The sequence below is a fragment of the Equus asinus genome, chromosome 4, assembly GCF_041296235.1.
Source record: "Equus asinus isolate D_3611 breed Donkey chromosome 4, EquAss-T2T_v2, whole genome shotgun sequence".
Lineage (NCBI taxonomy): Eukaryota > Metazoa > Chordata > Mammalia > Perissodactyla > Equidae > Equus > Equus asinus.
Genome location: NC_091793.1, coordinates 44,961,710 through 44,985,927, shown reverse-complemented (window position 1 = coordinate 44,985,927; position 24,218 = coordinate 44,961,710). Strand labels below are relative to the sequence as shown.

Here is a 24,218-nt window from a genome sequence, read left to right as displayed (position 1 = left end):
TGAACTCTGACCGTCAACCAGACAAGAGCAGGAACCCCGATGCTGGCTTCCAACTTGACTTGGCTGCCCGTCCCCACTGGCCTCTGGGCCCCTTGGTAAGGAAAGATCCCCAGTTGCCTCTGACTCAGTGCCCCGCAGCTCCTGTGGAACGTGGCCGGGGTGAGATCACACCTTGTGAATGGCAAGGAAGCTGCCAGCTCCTGTTGCCGGGATTAGAAGGCAAACTTGTTCTCACTAAGTGATGCTAATGCTGTGTTTATGGCTGTGTTTCTTCCCTGCTGCTCAGCCCCCGAGTCCTGCCTCCCCGGACCTCACATGTGACCATGGAAAACTTCATCTTTTTAGAAGGGCCCCGTCCCACTGGTCTCCGGAGGCCCTTCGGGATCCTTTGAGCATCCTCCCATTACCCAGCCTAGATCACCGAGTGCTCAGCATTCACAGTGGCCCCTGGGGCAAGCGACGCCCCAGGCTGCAGAGCAGGTGGTTTTTGGTGATTAGTCAAAAAAGGAAAAGTTACCACTGCAGAAGAGGAGGCTGGGCCTGTTACATTTAATAAGAGATGGGAATTGGCTGGGCTGAGTTTGTCTCTTGAACAGGCAGGCACCCCGGGGCAGAATTCGCAGGACTGTGGCCAGACCTCCTGCTGCATACAGTGTAGATATTAAGCTATAGGGTGGCCTTATTTAAAAGCAGACCATTTTATAAGGTGCACGGTGCCGTCTAGACTTGGGAGCATTTATGGAAGTGGCTCAAACACCTGAGTTCTCTGCTCCTGGCATTTCGAAGGCGGGCTGAAACCTCTGGCTCGTGCAGGAACAAATTGAATTTTTTTTTTTCTGGAAGGTGTATGATTTCAGACATTTGGTAATTTCTTCCTGCTGGGCTCTCTCCTTACCACAGTCTGTCTTTGTAGATGTGGGTGAGGATTGAGGAAAACTGGAAAGGAGATTTGTCCACCTTGCCAGCCATCTTTATGTGTTTCTCTGGTAGCCCTCGGCCACGAGGGTAATTATGTCATTATTGTGTCATTTTTGCTTACTGCCCTTCTCCCGCTGTTCCCCCTGCCTTGAGGGCTGGGGCCCAATCGTGCTGGATCCCTCTTATGTGGTCTCAGCATCGCGGTTGGTACCTGCTAGGCACTCAAAAGGAATAAGTGAATGAACAGTCAAAGTCCAGAAAGGCTGAAGTGGGTATCTTGAGTCAGATTTTTGTCTTCTAAGGAGGAACGCTTTTTTCCCCTGTTCACCTGGATGGGCAACCGCAAGAAGGAGATGGGGAGATGGTCCTGGGTTCAAGTTGTTCATCCTTCTGTCTGATCTCAGACTCAGGTGCCGTGATGATCCTGGGGGGTGGCCCCAGCTGCTCTGGGCTTGCTGACATTTCAGATGAAGGCACAATTTAAAGACCCAGGGGAAAGGTTCTTTTGACCTTTATGTGCTTTGGGAACAAACGTGGTCTCCATTCCCAAGGCCTTCAGTCGCTGCCTCATGAGGAACCAGGAGGAATTCAAGTTTGCTCTGAGGATGAAGGGAAGGAAGGAAGGCCCTGTTGATGGAGCACCGTCTCCAGGTTAAACATGGCTGACACTTCCTGAGCATTTACCTGGTGCCAGGCACATTCTACGTACCTCACAGAGACCTGTGAGGCAGGTACTATTAGTTTCCCTACTTGAAGGATGAGGAAACTAGAGCACAGAGAGGTTATACAACCTGCCCAAGGTCACACAGCTAGTGAGTGGTTTTAGTAGGACTCAAAGCCATGTCCCTAGCCATTATGCGGTACTGCTTCACTGTGCACTGGCTCAGTTTGTCCTTCAACTTCATGAAGCAGGCACTATATTACATTACTGGAGACACATTTATAGATCTCTTTCTCCTGCTTTTTAAACAACTCTTTACAAATGTGACAACCATTCTTAGCTCTCTGGGTCCTACAGAAACAGGCCTCGAGCTGGATTTGGCCTGCAGGCTGAATATGCAGCCAACAAAGAAGCAAGATGATTTCAGATGGTGCAAAATGCCCTGAAGAAGATAAAATGGGAAAGGTATAGAGAGAAGGAGGTGGCCAGGCTAGGGCCGGGGGTGGGGTGGGGGTGGAGGGGGGCTGCTTACCAACTAGAGGGCTGGGGGGGCATCCCTAAGGGGATGGCATGAAGCTGAAGCTTGAGTGATGAGAGACCTGCCATGTGTGAGGCACTTAGCACAGTGTCTGGACTCTGTATTAAGTGCTCCAAGAATGCCTGTTATTATTACTGTCGTTGCTGTTGTTTTCATGGATGGCGTTAACTGACTCCTCGACCTTGGGTGAGTCATCTCACTGCCCTTGGGAGTTGAACTGAGTGTCTTTCCTCCCGCCTTGGCAGTTGCACAGTTGTGAGTGATTTCTAGCGTTTCTCTCCCCCTGACTTCCCAACCCACCCTGTGAAACGGGGTGGGGGGACAGAAGGAGCCCTCTTACATTTTCAATAGAAGATTCATTGTCGGAGTAGCGAAGCTTTTGTGGCGAGACAACCACCATTGTCATTAACATTTAGGGAGCCCTTTTAGTTTCCTCAGCTCTGAGCGGGGCTGCATTAGAATGTGGGTCCATTTCTTTTCATCCTGGGCGGGAAGCATCGCCCTGGCAAGTACACCGTGGGACCGGCGGCCCCTCGCTCCACCGTTGGGGGGAAATAACAAGTGGGCTTATTTTCTTACCCCCTAGAACGTCGCTACCCTCCCCTGACCCTGGATGGTGAAAGAATTTATTTCTATTGTAATTTGACAATAGGGCCTCCTCGAGGCCAAGTTCAGCCTGCTGCATAATCAAAGGGGGTGGTTTCTCCCCTTGGCCCATCTTTAGTTCATGGAGGAATGTAGGAGTTGGTCCAACAGCCACCCACATCCTCCACGGCCTGTGTGTGTTCACTGTCTGCTTCCTCCGAGAACAAGTTCCCAGGATTGCAGGCTCTACTCAGATAAAATAAAGCTTTCCAGTCGTATCTTTACGTTTGACGTAAGCCGAGGGAGGCATTCCTTGTTACATACTGCATGGGGCTGTCGTGAGGGCCTGGGGTCGCTCTGAGCCTGGCACTGTGGTCAGAAGGGGCCTTGAAGCTGGAAGCTCATTCATCTTGTGCAGCCTCCTTTTATCCAGCCACGTGGTTTCTCCACAGTCTAAGGGAGGGTGGTGCCTGCCCCTGGGCTTACAGCAGGGCGTCCTGTGTTTCCCGTCCGTGTTCTCCTTTCCTCCATTGCCCATGTAGGTAGGATGCCAGAGAAATCCTAAATCACCTTCCTATCGTGCCTGTCTTGGTGGTGGTGTTTGACCAGAGTGGTCCCTCCTTTTTTGCTCCAATTCCACTATCACTTGTCTGGTCTGACCTCTCATCACTTAATAGCATCAGACCCTCCCCTCTCTCGTGCTTCCTCCTTTCCTTCTCTCCTTCCCTTTCTATCCACCTACCACCTGTCTGCCTGCCCACCCCTAGTGTTTTCTCAGGCCTGCCACGTGCCCCGCACGGTGTTAAGCACTAGAGATAAAGCAGCAAATAAGATCTGCACTCAGGTAGAGTCAAGTAATGACAGAAAGACTGATTTAACTACAACTGGGGAAGGTTCTGCAAAGGAGAAATACAGAGAGCTGCTAGTCAACTTACCCTGTTTTTGGGAGATCAGCAAATAGCAAAAACAATAATAATAATTGCTTCCCAGTGCTTGTTGAGTCATCGATGGACTGATTGTATTTTAGAAATGTTTCCGCATATAGTCTTGGTGGGGACCTGGTGTAAGTCGGAAGTTGCCAGTATTCACAGGTGTGGATGCCTTCGTGCTGAGGCTGACCATGGTTCACCCTGTGATAGTCAAGGTGTGTCCTTTGGGTCCCTGAAAACAAGCACATTCTTTTCTCCAGAGCACTTCATGCCTTTGTAATCCAGAGGGATGGCTTAACTGCCTTTCATCTAGGAAAGGGTGGCACAGGTAGAGTTGAGGTCACAGCGGGACTAGTTTGATGGGGACTAAGCAGGCTTTCCGAGCTGGCAGCAAATTGGTTGGCGTGCTTCCTTATTACCCATGGATACCTCCCCCGACCAAAGTCATTTTTGTCCCCCTTACAGCCAAGGCAGATTGAATTACCCAGCAACTTGTTTATGAGCAAGGATGAATCCATTGGTAAACGTATTTTTCCTTATTAGATGTCCATAGTCATCTAATGCCTTTTTATTTGTGTTTCCTTTGAGTAATTGCTCTGCGCGTTGGTCCTGGCAATTCTCTCCAGTTTGGATTTGCAAGCGACATTGGCACGGAGCTTTTGGAATCCACTGGGGCTGGGCAGGGAGTCTAGCTGTCACTCTCTTTGTTTGATCTCGATTTCTCTCTGGCAGAGCCTTTTTGTCACATCACGTGCTATCGAAGGTGCCTTGGGGAAGAGGAAGGATGTAGGGAGGATTTTGGCTTCCGAGCAATTGCATAAACACAGCAGAGACTGGAGTCTTAAAACCCAAGGTTTGAGGCAGAACTGGCCTTGAGATGGGCCAGCCAGAAATGCTTTTTCTAGCCATCGCCGAGGCAGCTGCGTGGTGGAGCTGAGCCATCCTAATTTCACCTATCCATGTTTAATCATCGATACCCTGTAAACCAAGCTCTCCTTTTTTTCCTTTTTTCAAAGGATCGGTATTCCTAGAGTAGATGAATCTGGCCACGTGAAGCAGCCTCCGCTTTATGAAAAAAACCCACCATCCCAAACCCCAGGCTGTTAAAACCTGATGTTTTCTGTTGCCGGGAGCAGAGGGTTTTTGGTATAAATGAAAGATGCGGCAGGGGGTATTTCAAAGCTTTGTTTTGGTTATTGCCGGTTCTGCCAACGAGTAACATCTGTATTTATTTTCCACACTCTCCCGATGGCTGATTTGCATCTGTTTAGTTCTCTGAGTAACATTTCATTTCCTGACTTTATAGGTTGCTATAAAATCCATTCGTAAGGACAAAATTAAGGATGAACAAGACATGGTTCACATCAGACGAGAGATTGAGATCATGTCATCCCTCAACCATCCTCATATCATCAGTATTTATGAAGGTCAGTGATTTTTTTTTTCACCTCCGTATCAGTTACCATTTCTCATACCATGGGGCCTGCCAAGATTTTTAGGTAATTGCCCTTCTGGACAGGAGCCAAGTATTTTTCCTCATGATGCAAAAATAGCCGGGTGTTATCTCTTATTTGGTTACCTTGAATGCAACCAGACACATGTAGCGCAGCTCACTTTGGTCATAAAATAGCTCTGGCGGGTGCCTTCCTCCGTCTTTCCAGTTCCTTGGTGGTTGCTAAGCAACCTGCCTTGCTGACAGCCAGTATGTGAGACAGCTATGGTTTCTGAAAATGGCACTTTGCTGGGTGACCAAGTAACGGGGGATCCATTATAAATGTCATTCCCCAAAGCTGATGCTCTGGTGGTGGTGTCATGAGTTACTGGAAGTTAGGCTCTTTGAGTTAGAAATTAACTTTGAGCAGGTCCAGGAAATACCGAGAAAGAAGAGGGATCTGTAGATGTGGCAGATGCTTCTTAAGTGGAGTCCAAGCTGTATTCATTTTAGTAGAAAGGCGGGATGGGGAAAAGCTTATAAAAACGTTCCTGCTTTAACTCTTGGGTCCTTCGTAGGAAGAAATGGAGAGGATAAACTTCCCAGTCTACCGTTTAAAAAACAAATCCTTCAAAATTATGCAAACTATATGTGTTTATTGCAGAAATGATTGAAATACAAATGTTAAAATTAAGACAGTAATTTCTGTTCTAACTCCCAGTTTGATAAATAGCTCTCTAGCTATATTTATATTTTCATCTACTTCTCTATATCTGCATGTGGTTTTTATCCAAAGTTAGATCATACTGTTTGTAGTATTTTTTCGTTTGATTTTTTTCATTTTTTATATCATGCATCTCTTCCTATGTCAATAAATATTCCCCTGTAAGGACATTTAAAAAGGCTTTGTAGTATTCCTTTTATGGACATACCATAATTTATTGAATCTCATTCCTTTTGTCAAAGATTTAAGTTATTTCAAATTTCTGGTTATTATAAACAGTGCTTTAGTGACCCTCCTTATACATCATTCTTACATTCATTTCTGATTATTTTCCTATGAAAAATTCCTAGTCTTGGAATTACTGAGTCAAACTGTTTCTCCAGAATATTTATTAATATATGGTTGAGTCAGAAAAATGAGCCTATTTTTAATTTCTGGTCTGATCATAAGTTATACAGTGAGGACTAAGACAAAACCAGATGGTAACCCTAAAATTTTTCTGATATTTAAAATTTTCCTTCTTCTGGTTCCCTGCTGTTTTTTGCCATTCTTTTTTCTGCGGTTTCTATTTTCATTCCTCATCTAGCAGTAAATGTTGGTAATATCTTTTATCTTGATTTTTCTAAAGCTCATTTTGGCCCCCTTGGGGATAGGATGGTTAAGGGAAAGTTTCATTCATTCAATCATTGATTCATTCCACAAACGTTTCTTGCAGTGATTCTCAAAGTGCAGTCCTTGGACCAGCAGCATCGGCATAAACTGAGATTGTTAGAAATGCAGATTCCCGGGTCTCACCTAGAACCTGCTGAATCAGCAGTTCTGTGTTTTAACAAGTTTGGGAACCTTTGGTCTACTTCTCCTTAAGCACTGTGTTAAATGTTCTTAGAAATTAAGGAGGCATATGCTGTGAATCTCATACTCAAGAGCCAATACAAGGCATGATAGAAAAAGTATTGTGTAGATATGTAAGCAACATATTCTGGGACCGTGGAGTCCCAGGGGTTAGAAGTTTTCATGGAGATGTGCGACATCCAGGCTGGGCTTTTGAAGGAGTTTTTTTGAGGAAGAATTGGCAAAAGTAGAATTCCAGGCTGATAAACTGAATATGCCCAGTGAATGAGGAAATTTCTAGAAGTTAGAAGTGAGTAGAGATACAAACTGTAGGATGAGAGTGAGTTTTATTAAATTCTGAGTGTTTTTGCTCCATGTGGTCTGGTTACCATGGAAACCTGAAGGCAGTTGTGAAAGGTGACGTGTATGGACCAGTGAGGGTCACATGTTCCGTGAGCACTGCCGTGTTTGGGATTCTTGGCCTAGAGCTGGACCCCTCTTTATCAGGAAGGCGGAGAGAGTGTTATCCCCGGGTGCAGCTCCCAGGTTCTTTATCTGGGAGACGGTCTGTGGGAACTGAAGTCTGGCATGGAGAAGCTTGAGTGCTTCACTAGCATCCTGCCATCTTTGGCCTTGGGAATCCTACAGGCCCAATGGGGAACAGCAGTCTGTCCTCCTCCCAAGGGAAGGCCAGAAGATGAACCCTTATGGAAGAGCATTCTATTATCAAAGTCAAGCTGGCCTCAGTCCAGCCCCTGCTGGAGGCTTCAAGAAGAAGGGAAGCCCTTGCTTATAACTTTAAAGATGGGCACCAGCATGAATTAAAGTTCCTTGGGTGACTAGAAATAATTTCCATCAAGGCCGCAGGTGGGAGCTTGGACCTCAATCCATAAAACCCTCTGAACAGGTTTTAGGGTGTCAGGAAGGAGCCTGAGTTCTTCCATCAGACAGTCTTGAGTTTCAGTCCCAAATCCTCCACTGTGGCCTAGAAGTGAGACTTTGGGCAAGATGGTGGGCCTCTCAGTGCCTCAATAACCATACCTGTGAAATGGGGATAATGTTCTGCCTTTCTCAGAGGGTTTTCGATAGGATTAAATGAGATATGTGTTCTGGTATGGTAAACTCGAAAAAAGGTAATTATTGTGAAGATGGTATAATCATTATAAGTGGTTCTTAACCTGGGGTCCATTGACAAGTGTGTTTCATGGGTGAGGGTCTGTAAATCCTCTGGAATCGTCTATAGCTACGTTGTCCAATACAGAAACCACTAGCCACAGATGAATATTTAAATTAAAATTAGTACAATAAAATAATTAAAAATTCAGTTCCTCAGTCACTACATTTCACGTGCTCAATAGCCAGATGTTAGGGTTAGTGGCTCCCATACTGGATAGTGTACATATAGAACGTTTTCATCGCTGCAGGATAGGACCCTGCTGGTGTATACTGTTTTATGTGTTAAGTGCATGGGTTATTTTTTTCTGGGGAGAGGGCGCATAGCACTCATCAGACTCTCAGAGGGCTGCCTACCCTCAAATGAGTTTAGAAAACCCCACTGCCACCAAGTATTTTGTGACCAGCAGAGTCCCATACAAATAAAAGGTATTGTTTTTATCCAGAAAACTCCCAGGGACTTAAATGTGGCTTTTTAAAAAATTTTAATTTCTTAGAGATCTCCAGTTTCTGTTCTGTTCTATTTCCCTTCTCCCACGCAAGTTCTGTTTCTCCCATATCCACTAAATAACTGTGGAGGAGGGCAGCTCCCCTCCCTTCCCGAGTGGTTAGGAACGAGATCGCCAAGGTGCTGTTCCAGCTCGTACACCCCTAACTGGGACCCCGCAATCTCCAGGTCTTATGACTGTATCTGCTTCACCGCCCAGGACCCCAAGATGCAGCTCTGAGGGTGAAGTTAGACATCCTGGTGTCATCTGGAGAGCTCTGTAGAGTTTATACAGCGCTCCCACATCTGGTCTCGTTTGATCCCCACAGCAGACCTGTGAGGTGGGCGGTCCAGGTGTTCCCGTTTTGCAGACTCTGGCAGGCTGACCACTTGCTGGGTGTATTCGTCCTCTGGGCTGCCACAACTAAGTACCACAGTCTGGGTGGATTGAGCAACAGAAGTTGATTGTGTCACAATTCTGGAGGCTGGGAGCCCAAGAGCAAGGTGTGAGCAGGGTTGCTTGCTTCTAAGGCCTCTTCCCTTGGCTTGTGGGCAGCTGTCTCCTCCCTGAGTCTTCACACCATCTTCCCTTTTTGTATGTCTGTGTCCAGATTTCCCCTTTTTGTGAGGACACCAGTCCTACTGGATGGGGGCCCACCTGAATGACCTCATCGAACCTTAATTCCCTCTTTAAAGACCCTCTCTCCAAATAGTGTCACATTCTGAGTTCCTAGGGGTTAGGACTTCAACATAGGAATTTGGGGGGACCCAATTCAGCTCATAACACTGGGTATCACAGCTAGTTGGCGGCCCTGGCACATTTTTTAACTCTGCCAGGCCTCAGCCCTGTATTTCTGACCTTGTGTCTTGGTTTGCTGGCTCTGCAGCCCACCTCTCTGCCCCAGGCGTCCCCCTCAGCCTGCCCTTTTCCACCCTTTTCTACCCTGCGGTGTGGTAGGGGCAGTGTGGTGGCAGCGTTGGTGGTGCGACCCAAGTCTGTGAGTTAATACACTGGTGTCTCTGCCACCCACAGAGTGAAAGGGGAACCTTTTCTCTGAAAGCCGATTGGTTGTTTGATAGGCCAATGAAGAGTCTTAGCTGAGTGCGGCGATGCATTAATTTGCTTAGTGAAAATGTCGAGGCGTCTAAGTGGCTGTTGGGACATTGGCCAAGTGAATAGAAGCTATTAAAGAACTTTACAATCATTTCTTCCACAAGGACCTTTATGATTTAAAATACACACACACATACACACACACACACAAGCAGCAGCAGTAGCAGTAACAGTAATGGCAGCAACGTGACAAAGCAATGATGTACCCAACCCTGTATACTTAGGGACTTTGGACTTTCATGAGGGGAAGTCACCGTCTTGGTCTGTACTATCTGGTGATATTGAAATCCTAGTTCCAGAGAAAAAATAATTCCTTCATTAAAAAAAAAAACTAATTAAATACTTACTCTGTGCCAGGCCCTATTCTAGGCACTAGGAATACAGGGTAAACATGACACACTCGTGTCTCATGGAGCCGACATTCAGTGAGCAGACCATGAACAGATAAGTGACTTGAGCTGAGACCTGAGTGAAGTGGGGAGTGAGCCCTTGGAAGACCTGGGCATGGCAGGCGCATTCCGGGCAAAAGGAACAGCATGTGTGAATGCTCAGAGGAGGGAAGGATCTTGTGTTGGTGGAAGTGATAGAGGGCCTGTGAGGCTGAGGGAGGGAGTGAGTAGGATGGTGACAGGAGAGAGGAGGTTGGAGAGGACCAGATCTTGAGCACACTGGCTAACGGAGAAAGTGCATTTTACACCAGGAATGAGGAGAAGCCATTGGTTTTGAGGAAGGAAGTAGTATTTTTTAATTTACACTTTAGAATAATACTAATAATAGCTAGGAGTTGTTGAGTGTTTACCCTGGGCCAGGATGCATGCATGTATTATCTCGTTTAATCCCAGTTTTGTGGGTATTTTAGAAAATATTTCTGCACACATCTCAGGAAGAAGCTTGGGGCCCAAATCCAGTAAAGTCAGAGGTCAAGTGTTTTCTACACTGCAGTCCATCGAAATGTAAGTTACTTATATATTATTCGCAACACCCATAGGCTCATAAAGTCTGCGACTTCACTGAACTGATGCTGCCGTTCACCAACCTCAAAAGTAATTCCTTTCAAACGTTTCTTTCTCTACCCGGAGCCCGGGGTCACCCTCCTATTGACCCATGCGTGCAGGTGATTAACCCTCAAGTTTGTCGACTCTATGTAGACACAAAACGTAACTGGCTTCTAATTCTAAGTAAAATAAGAGGATAGAAAGACACCTTCCAGGGTGCGAAACTAAGGGTAACATCATCGAGAGAGAGAAAAGGAAGAAAGAAATCTCCCGCCGCATCTCGGGATGGACCTGTTTCCAGTCAAAGGCATTCCATTCTCTCAGCAGGGGGGTAATTGACGATAGGGAAAGAACAGCTGAGGAGGAAGTGCCCGCCCGCCCGGAGCTTTCAGCTTGCTTACCTAGGATGGAAGAGATAAAAACAGTTTCTGCCTGAGGTTCTGATTTCAGTCCCCAAGTTCAAACATCAAAGGCGCCTTGTCTCACTCACATTTCCCCTTTGAAAGCCTAGGAGCCCCAATCAGCAAAACCTCGAGAATGAACATCTTGCCTTGCCGCTGGACCCTCAGGGAATCTTCGCACCCCATCTGGTGTCAGTCCTGTGTGAAAGCGAAAGGCGGGGTGTGGGCAGATCAGCCTGAACCTTCACTTTCCTGCCCTTGTTTTTTGTTCCTGGAAATCTCTCTTCCTGGCCATGCAGGATTGCATCTCTTGATTGGCCCTTAGCGTTGTGCTATGCTAGAACCAGCCGACCCTCTCCTGCCCTCCCCTCTCTTGGGTGAGGGTGACCCTGGCTTTCTGGGACAATTAGGCAGCCTGCGTGGCATCTGTCAGCTGTGATCTCTCACCTTTGGAAGAGTTTCTCAAACTTCAAAAAACACAGCAGACAAACAGATGTCCTTTGGTCCATAAGCATGTGAGTCTCATGCACTGGCCCCATGAGCCTTAAACCTGCTGCCTGTGAGAAGACGTAAAAGAGACTATATTCTAGAAAATTCTCTGAATTCCTACTGATGAAGATTCTAGGCTGGTTAATTTTAAAACTGCAAATGAGAAGCAGGCTCCGAGGACTGGAGTTTGATTGCCCTTTGCTGAGAAACCTTTACATTTGTAAGGGAAACCTCCATCTGTAAAGATGCCTCCCTCTCTGTGCCAGGAAGAAGGGGGACGGCCTTATCTCTAGAAACTCTTAATGGGGAAGGCAAGAACTTAAGTTGGTTACTGTCTGACAACCTCATGTAACTGATTTAGGGTGGTGGCTTCTGGCCTTTACTTAATCCGATTTGATTCTTATCTAAAAGTTGTGGGACCACCCAATGGCCAGACCCCACCTGGACTAATACCAGTGTAACTTTTTCATGTGTTCTTTCCTTTGTCTTGTAAAGAGATGGCTCACATACCTATGCCTTAAGTTTAGCCTTACTCTCCACTCATGTTTGCAGCAGTAGTGGGGGCAGCAGCAGCGGCTCCTCCTGCCCCTGGGCCCTGTCCCCACGGAGCAGCCTGATTGCCCATGGGTCCTGTCCCCATGCTATTCCACACTATTCTCCAAATAAAAGAGCACTACTGCCAGATCTTGAGAGTCAAAGAAATGTTTCTTTCGACTCCTCCACTCACCGACCCCGCATAACTACCATGGAGACACTCTGGATGAATTTACTGTCAGTTAAAAAGCTCCTGCCGTCTTCCTAGAAGTTACGTTACAGTATGGTTTTTCAAGCTACTTATGCCTCCTGAGATTCTGTTACATCTTTGTGGAAGGGGATGTTGTTCTTACCTCCTGGTTAAAATCACTGTTCTGAAAATCCCACCAGAGATGTGGAGGAGAAACCAAGAGACAGGGTCTGTGGAAGGGCCCGGAGCCTGTGTGGCGCCCTGCAGGCTCAGAGGACAGGGCGCCCCACTGCCTGCCTTCTCCTCCCTGTCAACTTGTGGCGGGGACATGGGGCCAGTGCAAGATGTCCCCCAGAACCCAGCAGAGGTCCTGGAGTCAGAAGCTGTTACTGCCACTGGAAGATAACCCCTTGAGAATGGCAGGGCCCTGATAAACTACCTAGTAATACATTTGAGCAACAGTTTTCAGAGGGCGATCCAGGACCAGCAGCATCCACATCACCTGGGCCTCACCCCAGACCCACTGAATCAGAAACTCTGAGAGTCGGCCCAGGGTTCTGTGAGGCAACCAGCCCTCCTGGTGACTCTGATGCATTCTCAGTTTGAGGACCACTGTGTTAGAGAAAGCCCTGCTCGGTAGGTCAGAAACCGAAGTAGGGCTGCTTGGCCAGCATCAATTATTCAGAAATACCTACAGTGGAAGCACTTTACATTTTTCTTCCCAGGCTCGAGTGTCTTCATCCATGGTTTTCAGGCAGCAGGCAGGGAAGTCCTGATTTAGACTTTTTTGAAGGCAGGGGATGGCTGAATTCATCTAACAAGGTCTGTGGGTTATTAATACTACCCACTGCTGTCATTCATTCACTTATTTAGTCATTCATTCACTTATTTAGTCATTCATTCATTCATTTTACAAAAATTTTTTGAGCACTTATGTTCTAGGTACTGTTTTAGGAGGGTGAGTGTATTTTTATTGTCCAAACAGGCTTAGATTTGAATGAGCCAGTTGCTCTCCTAATTGCTACTGTGTGACCGTGGGCTAGTAACAACCTCTCTGAGGCTTAATTCCCTTATGGATAAAATGGAACCAATAGCTAGTGATGTTATAGATACGATCGGGGGGGGGGATTAAATGAGATAATGAATAAAATTGCTAAGCCCAGTGCTGGGTACAGGAAACAATATTGATTGTCCCTGATGCGATGTTTAGGGATCTGAGAGGTCCTTTAGCTAGAGTCGAAACTTCTGTTGGGAGGTGGTAGAGGAGTAGGTTGAGGCCAGATTGCCCATTTCAGGGATTCTGAACGCCAGATGCACATCGGAATCTCATGGGGCGCTTTTATAAAATGCTGATGCCTGGGCCTCACCCCTAGGGATTCCAATTTAATTCGCCAGGCTGAGGAGTATGGACTTAATCCTGCAACCAGGAGGAAATGAGCCCTGCTCGAGAAACTTGTCTTGGTCTGATCATTTGTCATCAGTGAATTCCAGAGAAGAATGTGTGTCTGGCAACAGTCACCAGTGAGCCCCGACTGACACCTTTGGGCCTGGGTGTGCTTCCTTAGCCATTTGCTTGCTGCCCCCATCAGAGACTTAGAGCTCCATGAAACAGTTTGTTGAACTTGGCAAAGTGGTCTGTTATGCTTGTGTTTACTCTTTTGAACCCATGGCGAATTGCTGAGCATTTTAACGCACTCCCTTCGCTGCCAGACTCACAAGTTCCACATGGACTCTCTACAGACTGCATCCAGATTAAGGCCTCGCCCCCGTTAATGACACGACACCGGAGAGTTTTCTTCACTTTTAATCATGTGAACGAGCTCTTCAGCTGTGAATCTGTCCAGCCACGTTTCTAATGAGTTTCCTATTAAGTTAGCTGTTTGACCTTCAAGTGTATTACTTTCATTGTTTTCATTTGATTACACCCAAGTCATTTTTCTAGAGGCTGGAGATTAGAAATAAAACAGCGAAAAACTAATGCTGCTCCCTGGTTGTCCTGCCTCGCCCTCTTGGGTTTCCTGGAATTCAGTCTTTTCTAGTGCCTCAAATAATACCGCTTGTACTTGAAGCTAATTTTTAAAGAAAAAATAGAACCGGGTCTTTGGAAATTAACTGGGATGGCTCCGGTAATTTGCTCAGGCAGTCAATAGCATGCATTTACGAAGGCTCATAGAGTATAGACGAGGGCCTCCATCCCCCCACGATTTCTGACGGGGTTCATCTGGTAGGTATGGCTCTGAGATTGAGATCTGGGCTGTGGAACACCCCTGGGGACTGAAGAATGGACCCCACTTCCAAGAGCTAGGCTCGCCTCCATGTCAGGCTTTGCTACGAGTCCTTTGATGTCTTTGAGTGTTCGTTTACTAACCCTTCCATTCTCTCACCTCCCTCCCATCCCTCGAGGGCACACGTGTAATCTCAGGTGCGAATTCTTATTCCGATACATATCCTTAATAATCCTGGGTTTGATCCAGGCGTGTCTTCATTTGTTCTCCTTTCTTAAACTAAGACTTGCTGCCTCATAGGAACAGGCTAACGTTTACACGTGTGCTTACTGCTGTGCGCTGTGATAATCTGCACAAAGAGGGTAGAGGGGTAGATAGTCTTCATTTTAAGATAAAGACACTGAGGCGCAGAAAGGTTAAGCAACTTGCCAAGGTCAGCTGGTAAGTGGCAGCACCTGGGTTGGAACTCAGGCAGCCTGGCTCCAAGAGTCAGGCTCTTAACCACTGCGCTCTGTTGCTGATGAGCTGGGCTGGAGTTTTGAGTGGACAAGATATTCCTGTGCCAAGGGGGTCTGGTGGAGGCTACAAGGAGAGGTGTGATAACCACAGGCCTGGCTTTTCCACCCTGACTGCTGGGAAGTGGGGGATGAGCCCCTGTAGCGAAGCCCTCTGTGAGGGGAGGCAGACTAAGGCTGTCTTCGCAGAGGGAGGGATTTCTACCCACTTCGTTGCCCGATTTGAAGGAACTTGCTTTTTCTAGAAGTTCCAGTGTCAAGTGCAAGAGCCTAAGCTTGAGCCTGGGGTGGTTCTGAGATGTTCTGGTCAGTTGTCAGTGCTCTCTCAGATTCATGGTTGTGTGAGCGTGTTTGTGTGTGTGTGTATGTGTGTGAGTGTGTGTGACAAAAAGGCTGAGACAGAGCAATAAAGGGAATGATCAGGGAGACTGTGGGGTGTGGCTGATGAGTGTGTGGGGATGGTGGATGGACCCATCACTTCAGATTCCTGCTTGTTTCCACGGCAATGCCCCCAGGATGGCTGTGGAAGGTGGGCAGAGTCCAATGACTGGTCCAGCATGGTGCCCGGGATTCCCTCTCCCACACTCCTCTCTTATCCTGGCCATGTCCCCTGCCTTCCTGGCATTTGATACTGGTCTCCCCAAGTAGCACTAATGATCTTAGCAGGAATGGATGATTCTTGGCAAGCCTTCTGCATCCCCTCTTCCGCAGGTAGCTTATCCACTTTCTGACCGTTTCTTTTGCCTTCTGTGGAGTCCACTGCTGGCGGTGGGCGGCCTAGTTGGCTGTGGTTCTCCTTGGGCATGCCAACCAACATCCAGAAAGAGTTTTGGTTTAAGAAAAGACAATTAGTGAACTAAAGAGCCTTTCATTGTCCAAACCAGGAAACACATTGACTCAACTCTGACCAGCTCGCTGACAATGGGAGAGCTGCCAGTCCGGTTTAATTTTCTCACTCCTGCTGCCCTAGGCTTTCGGACTGAAGGGATCAGAGGACCATTTTGTGAAGCTGTGAGCCCATGAGGTGTTTGAAATTTAGTTCTGGGGAGGAAACTTGAAGAATGAATCTTGTATTGACTAAATGACCTAATTAGGTTGCAGACAATTCTTGCAAAGGAAAGTTCACTCCATTTCTAAAATGAAAAATAAGGTACTTTCTGTGAGAATCCTACTGACCTTTAATAAAAAGAACACCCCTGAGGAGTGGAACAGGACTTCTGTCTGAGGTTTTAGGAAAGTAATAAAAATGCTGCTGTGTGGGGAGGGAACACCGTGGAAGGGATGGCAGCCTCCTGGAACTAAGTTAGGAGATGGAGTGATAGAAGGCAAAGGCATAAAGAGAATTCTGACTGGTCCACTCTAGGCCCTTGGCCTTTTTCCTTACAACCAACAAATGAATCTTCCTCCCCTGGAGTTCCGTGTAGACCCGAAAGATCTCCTCCATTTTTTATAACCTGCTCTTCACGGAGCTTCCTGTAAATTGATCCCCACTCTCTCCCTTCCCCAGCTCATTTTCTTTCTAAATGGCCTCATTAGGCTCTAAAATGGCCAATGGAAGGCTAAAATCCCAAGATCTCGTCACTCATCAGTATTTCTCCCAGGCCCGAGCATTGTTTTTATAATATGCATTTTCTCAAGTTATACGAGTTGCGTTATTAACCCCGAGGGCAGCAGGGAGGGAGTCGAGTTGGGTAATTAGCGTGGTTGTGAAAGCCAGACAATCCGAAGGCAGAACTGGACTGTGAAGCTGAACATCTGATGAAATTCAAAATTAATTTGGAGAAGCAGCTGTTGCTATAGCAGCCAATCCTCACTCTCCCTTGAAATGGAAAACAAATAGAAAACAAGAAGAATAATTCAAGTTGGCGTCTGGGAAGAAGGCCCTTCTGCAGAACAGTAGAAGAAAACAGAGTTTGGATATTTTAAGATATGCTGAAACGATGGTGAAATGGTCTCCTGCAAGCAAAACCCTAGTCATTTTTGATGGTTCACGTCCATGCCTGTTTTGTCTAGGAATCTTTTGAGGCCCATTCAAGCCACCTCACTAATCCTTCTCTCTGATCATCTAGGTACTTAAAGTCTGTTTCAGACAGGTCAGTCCTTGAATTATTTTATAAGTACTAGCTGTATACAACTAGCTAGCAACTCCTCCAGGCCACACTCTGGTTTTGTACCCCCTTTAATACATAGCAAAATGCTCAGATAAATGCTTCAGATTGGCTAATAAAGTGTTTTCAGAAAAGATAGTGACGTGGGTTCTCTTTAGGGAAGGAGAATCTTCATTGAGAATTATGCAAGGAGAGTAAACGGATGATGGAGGAAGGTGGTGGAGAGTTGTGGCAAGAACAGAAGCTTTTGAATCACACAAATTTGGGATCCAGTCCTTACTGGTTATCTCTCCAACAGAAATGCATCAAAAGACATGCACAAGAATGTTCACAGCAATGTGATTCATAATGACCTTCGCCTGGAAACAGCCCAAAGTCTATCGACAGTAGAATGGATAGCTAAGCCGCGACACACTCACAAAATGGAGTACTCTACAGCAGTAAGGGTAAACAATCTTTGATGACATGGAACAACACAGATTATTCTTACAAATATAATATTGAGCTAATGAAGCCAGACACAAACGAATATATACTGCATGATTCCATTTTTAGAAAACTCAAAATCGGCAAGACTAATAATGTATCCTATTGGCTTATATACATCCTTGGGGAGGTGGTTAGTGGCAGAAAGAGGACATGGGGGCACTTGCTGGGTGCTGGCCATCTCGTTTCTCTATCTGAGTGCCGGTTCCCTGTTTATGCGGGAGGGATAATATTAACACCTATCTCAAGGATTGTTAGGATTAAATGTGACAATCCACGGCATGCAGTGAGTGTTCAATAAGTGTGAACTATTGTTATAAATAAGCCTCCTAGGGAAGGAGAGGCCACTGTCTGGGGAGGCTCTTGGGAAGAAGCGAGCCCTGGACTGTTTCATAGGTTCAGGATCCTGGATGCTACCCTGTCCTTTGTTCCGTCTGTTTATTGTTCTTGGCAGTGTTTGGTCTCGTGTCTGACTCCTCCCCACCCAGAGCGCCTTGTGTGCATTCAAGGCCTCTGTGTTTCATTCCTAGCCTACTTCTTCCTTCTCTTCTCTTAATCTTGGCACCTGCCAACTGTTGGTAGTTCTGCCTGCAGTGTTCCTGCTTCTGCGCTTAGCCATGCTGCCCCTTCTGCCAGGCCTGCCTTCTTCCGCTCCTTAACCTGGTAAAGACTTCTCCCAGGACCCCCGGTGCCATCTACATAGTGGGTGCTTTATAAAAATTTATTGGTATACTAAAAACCAGGATCCGTAGCAAATGGACACGGCCCCAGTGCTGTGGGCTGACTCAAGCTGAGCTAAGTTTCTATTCGAGGTTTTAATTTTCCTGGTAGGTCTGGCATGTCAAGGGCTATAGTTTGCCTTACCATTCTGGAGCCACCGGGCTTCTGGGTAAAACTGTCTGGCCAAGAGACACAGGCTTTCATTTTTCAGAAAGGAAACCCTTCCCAACTGGTGGAAAATAAGCTTTTGCTTAGTGACTAATAACATAAACACAGACAAGATTTCTGGGCTTATAAATAACCAGTTGCAAAAGTGCCCAAGGGAAGCGGCCCTTTTTGCCAGAAGAATGGCTGAGAGTGTTCCTCTCACCTCGTTGATAGTGACCTTACAGTGGGCGAGGAGCCTTGGGCCAGCGGGGCGGAAGCTGGTCATTCTTCAGGACAAATTCCCAAGGCCTTGTTCTTATATGTTGTAAATCCTGGGCTGTTCTGGAAAAATAATAGCTGATCTCTGAGGTTCTTCCTGCTCAAAAATCCTGTGATTCTGCGGCATCCACAGCATGTTTGAAAGAGCAATGCCAGTGGGGAGAGGAAAGTCTACGGGTTTGTTTGGCCAGAGGTGCCGAAGAGGCAGGTGAAGGAATTAGGAGAAGAGCTGTTATTTTTTGAGGACTGGCCGAGGCACCGTGCTGAGGGCGCTGGACCTGTGAGCTCACGGAATCCCCCGTAACCATGTGAGGAAGTTGTTAGCCTCATTTGACTGAAGAAGAGACTGAGGTTCAGGGAGGTCAATGTATGGGAATAATAGGATGGCGGCTAAGAGCGTGGAGTGTGTGGTCAGACTGCACGCCCAGGCCTGGCTCTGCCTCCTACCTGCTCTGTGGCCCTTGCAGTTTTTAACCTCGTTGTACCCAGGCTTTCTCGTCTGTGGAACCAGGCTTCTCATAGGACCAAAGCCATATGACATAATTCATGCAAATGCTGTTAGCACAGTGACTGCACATAGTAGGCCTTCAAGAAATGCTGCTCTGTTTAGGAAGAGTTCAAGAAGCTTTGAGAAAAACCCCGCACGGCCTCCTTGATGAATCATTGATGCTCTAAGTCTAGAGAGATTGTTTGCATTTAGTAATCTAGGGTTATAATCGGGGCCTGGACCATAAGACTTGGGCTGCTTCCTGTAGGAGGGGTGGCGGTGGTGTCCCAGAGTCAGCCCTGGCCACGTGGACAGTTCTCTCACCTGGCTGCCCACCAGCCCCGCCTGCCACAGTGAGGGCCAATTTTATCACTCGGATATTGTCTCATTCATCCGGTGTTTCCCAAACTGGCTCCTGCTTGGTTCCTCTGGATGTAAATAGGATGTGGAAATGGCCGAATCAACCCGCAAAACTCTAAGTTAAAGCCAGACTCTCCAAGGGCGATCGAGTATTAGCGTTTTCTAAAAATTTTCCCTATGTTTGACCATGAAACCTTTTGTTTCTCCAGAATATCTTGCAGGACTAGTGCTCCATGGCAGATGCATTTGCAACTGTTCCACAGTCCCTCCAGATGCAATCAGCAGAGAGACAGGAGTGACAGGCAGGAGACCAGTGGGGCTGGGGATTTAGGGGAAGAGTGGCCGGGCATGGGAGACGGGTGGACAAAGTCAGGATGCATGTTAGAGGGAGGACCAGCACTTACTGATGGAAACTGCTTAGTAAAATATTTGGCGTATCGAACTGTGTTGAAATGAATTATGTTTAAATCTCCTTGATACCAAGTCAGCCAGTTGGAACAGGACAAATCCAGTCACTGAAACAGTCCTTTTGTCTGCGTGAGGCACGTGACCCGCACACCCTCTGACAGTCACTGAAGGGCCAGTGGCTTTGGCTTCCTTTAAGGATGCATCAGACTTTTTGGGCTGTGAGCCTCCTTGTTTGTTTCTCTGTCAAAGTACTTTTCCCTCTTTCTTCCTTCCCTGTTTTTAAAATTAGAAAACCCGCTGGCCTCTCCAGGGCACATCTTTATCATTTTCGGAGCCTGAGCCATGCATCCCGAGGCAGCTTTTGCAGTTTCCACAGTTTATTGTTAATGAAAAGTGCACAACAGGCTGAAATCCCTGGCAGGAGACGAGGCTGCAGGGTACACGGAGGCCAGCAGACGCGGGAGCAGCCAAGTTTATCTGGCTGTTCTCTCTCCTCCTCCTCCCAGCCCTCCCCCTTTCCCCCTTCATTTTATCAGAGAGCTTTGGCTGGACTTGAAGGAGCCAAAAAGGAACTGGAGGGGCCTGAGCTTCTAGCAGCCAGTGACAAGGTGTGGGAGGACAGGGGACCCAGGCCTGGGGCATGTTCCAGTTCAGCTCGGTTCTCACTGAGTGTGTCTGTGTGTCTGGCTCAGTGCTAGGCCCTGGGGTCCAATAATATTAATACCAACGATAAGACCTAACATTATTGAGTGCGTGCCGTAAGTGCAGGCCTTGTTCTAAGCATTATAACATACCCCATATCAATAAACTCTCCCAACAGTTCTAAGAAGTACTTACTAATATTATTTACATTTTACAGTTGACTAAACTGAGGCACAGAGTGGGCAAGCCACTCCCCCAGAGTCACACAGAAAGAGGCAGATCCAGGAATCCTGCTTGGAGTATCTGATTCCATAGCTACAGTTTTTACCTCTCAAAGTCCAGGCTCACTGTCCAGGCAGAGGAGTGGATTGATTAGTACAGGGAGAGGCAGAGGGAAGCACACTGGCTGCCATATTTGAGGTCAGTCTTGACTGGTGATTTGGAGTTTCCCTGGCAGGAAAGACAGGTAGGAGTAAAGGCAGAGGGAAGAGTGTGGAGGTGTGAAATAGCCCTCTGTGTGTGAGTGAGTGATTGTGAGAAACAGCAAACAGCCCTGCATCAGTGGGCATGGGGGGCCTAATGGGAAATAGTAGAAGCTGATGAGATGGTGGGAGGTAGGCAGGGTCCTTCAGGGAGGGTCTTGGGTCCCCTACAAAGGTTTTTGTTCTTGTTTTTGCTTTTTTTTGCTGAGGAAGATTAGCCCTGAGCTAACATCCATTGCCAGTCTTCCTCTTTTTTTGCTTGCTGTGTGTGTTGCTGCTACAGCATGGCTGTTGAGTGGTGTAGGTCCGTGCTGGGGATCCGAACCCATGAATGTGGGCTGCTGAAGCAGAGTGTGCTGAACTTAACCAGTATACCACAGGGCCAGCCCCCCTACAAAGGTTTTTACCATATCCCTTGGGAGTGATGGATTTCAAAACAAGTATTATTAATTTGTCTTGGCTCAAAGGACGTCTTATGTGAAAGCCCGAAGTAGGGGACAGATAGCAGTGGAGTGGCTTTTGTTGAGGGGGTGCTGAGGACCTGGAGCCTGTCCTTTGTGCCTCCCCTCACCCGCCTGCGTGGTCATCTGCCTGGAACTCACAAGCACTTCGTCCAGCAGAGTTTGAGGATCATTGCTATAGAGCATCAGGGTTGAGGAGACAGAAGCGTTTACAAGCATTTTGGAAAACGATTTCCATGGTGGTGTGGAGGTTGGGTGGGAAGGGCTGAGTCTGGGAGACCAGCTTGAGGTGACTGCAGTGGTCCTGGCAGAACACGAGACGGCTCCCCACCCACGCTGGAAGCCAGAAATGAGCCGATTGAGAAGCCACCTAGTCTAGTGGTTCAGCCGAACGGCCTGATTGCCGGCTGTGCAAGTTTCTTAGCTTCTCTAGGCCTCCGTTTCCTCGATTTTCAAGTGGTAAAATGACAAATATTTTCCTGATAGTTTGTTGTAAGATTTAAATGAGTCAGTACGTGGTGTCAGGTACTCAAAACCTTACAGAAGCCTGGTGCATGGTAAGTGCTAAGTAATTATTTACTGTAATTGTCCAGAATGCATCTATGAAGTTTTGAGTTCACACATTTAATAAATATTAATTGAGCCCCTGTGACAAATAGTGTTCTGAGTGCTGGGGAAACATCGGTGAATGAAACAGACCAGCCCTCATTTATATTCTAGTTTGTTAGCGCCATGAGTCAGTTCCACCTCCTAGCGCCCCTGTGTACTGCAGGGCAGAGCCCTGCCCAGTCTTCCTGCGCCATCCTCTCACCTTCCGGCTCTCTATCAGACATGCTCTACTGCTATTCCCAGGATTTTCATGGCTAATTTTTTGGAAGTGGGTGGCCAGGACCTTCTTCCCAGTCTGTCTTAGTCTGGAAGCTCTGCTGAAACCTGTCCACCATGGGTGACCCTGCTGGTATTTGAAATCCTGGTGGCATAGCTTTCAGCATCACAGCCACACGCAACCACCACAGTCTAGCAACCAACAGATGGGTGGTGTGGTTCCCTGACTGGAAAACGAACCTGGGCCATGGCGCTGAGAGCGCTGAATCTTAACCACTAGACACCAGGGCTGGCTGTATTCTAGTAGGGAGATAAAATAAATAAACATACAGAATAGATAGATAAAAGGGCTAAGAAGGGTCCACAGGATCATGCAGGACCTGGTGAACCACATTTGGAACTTTGGGTTTTATTTTGAGTGAGATGAACAGTCTGGAAGGTTTTGAGCAAAGAGGACACAAGTTCAGCCACCCCTTTTGGGGTCAGAGCAGCTTATAGGTCCGGGTAGCTGGTCTGTATCAAATGGTTAATAAATGGTAGTTGTGTGTCCTATTACCCATTATTCCATCTCCAGGGGAGCTGTTCTAGTGGGACGGGCTTGTGAGAAATGATCCTGGTAAAGGGGTGGGGTCTACCGAAAAGAGGCATGTTCTCCTTAACATTGTGAAGGCGCTTCCAGAAACACTAGTGATGATGTCATTGTCCACCTGGCTGGAAAACTTGCCCAACCCACTGTGACATTGAATGGCCTGACTTGTCTCCTGGCCGCTAGCTGTTTGCCCAGCTCAGAGACATCTCCATCGTCCTCTCTCACACTCTTTGTAGTCAGAAGCGAGCTTGTTGGATAAACAGACTATCTGTGCATTGCTCTCCCCCCACAGTGTTTGAGAACAAAGATAAGATTGTGATCATCATGGAGTACGCAAGCAAAGGGGAGCTGTACGATTACATCAGCGAGCGGCGACGCCTCAGTGAGCGGGAGACCAGACACTTCTTCCGGCAGATCGTGTCCGCCGTGCACTACTGTCACAAGGTACAGCCGAGCCTGGCCAGAGCTTGGGCCACAGGTGGTTTTTATGGTACCACGTGATTCTTTTCATATCATAAAGGTGATGTCTGTTCATTGTAGTGTTTATGGAGAATTTATAAACAGGAAGAAGAAAATCTCCATCACTCTTAATTCCAGAATCTGAGGATAACCCACTATTGACATTTTTGTTTGTTTATTTCAGTCTTCTTCCTTCCACTCCTAACATTTATTTTTGACTTAAACTTTTTATTTTGAATAATTTTAGGTTCAAAGCAAACTTTCCAAGATAGTACAGACAGTTCCCATCTACCCTTTACTCGGTTTACCCTGATGGTAACATCTTACATTACTCTAGTACATTTGCCAAAACTGAGACACCAATAGTATGTTGGTATTGGCGAAACTCAAGATTTTTTTTTGGATTTCATCCGTTTTTCCACCAGTGACTTTCTCCATTCCAGGAGCTAATCCAGAGTACCACATTGCATGTTTTCTTACATTTGTGTCTTGCTTTTTCACTAGGTATTTTAGTTTAAACATTTTCCTATGTTACTGAAAATTCACTGTAATTATTGTGATTGTTGGACATTTAGGCTGGTTCCAATTTTTTGTTATTATAAATAATGATTGACATCTTTATCCATTAACCTTTTCTTCTTATTTGAGTAATGTGCTCAAGAGAAATTCCAGAAGCACAATTGCTAGGCCGTAGGTTCTAACCCTTTCTATGCTCTTGGTGCCTTTTCTTGGATGGGTTACATCCACATAGGTGACCTACGTCCACACACATTTTATTGCGATGCACGTAATGGGGTGGGCTCATAACACAGCCAGTTTAGCTACCCTGGGTCTCTGGAGAAGGAAGTGAAGGACATGTAATTCTCAGCCAAATTTCAGCCAAATTATTTTAGTCTTGATTTCAATCCCATTCTTACTTTTCCCCAGAACTGTCATACCTGGAACCATCATTCACTTTGAGGACAATAGTGACTTGAATCCAACATGGCGTCCAAAATAGAGTCAGAATCTTCATTCAGATGAT

The 24,218-nt window shown here is 46.8% G+C and overlaps 1 protein-coding gene across 3 annotated transcripts in view; it reads left to right on the top strand.

The window, feature by feature from the left end:
* Positions 1-24,218, top strand: part of NUAK1 (NUAK family kinase 1) — a 73,280-nt gene that overhangs the window by 27,664 nt on the left and 21,398 nt on the right. For all 3 annotated transcript variants that reach the window (XM_014865826.3, XM_070507196.1, XM_070507195.1), the window contains 2 exons: positions 4,938-5,058; positions 23,028-23,179. In XM_014865826.3, coding sequence (XP_014721312.1) covers positions 4,938-5,058; positions 23,028-23,179 — 273 coding nt within the window. The remainder of the gene's footprint in view (positions 1-4,937; positions 5,059-23,027; positions 23,180-24,218) is intronic.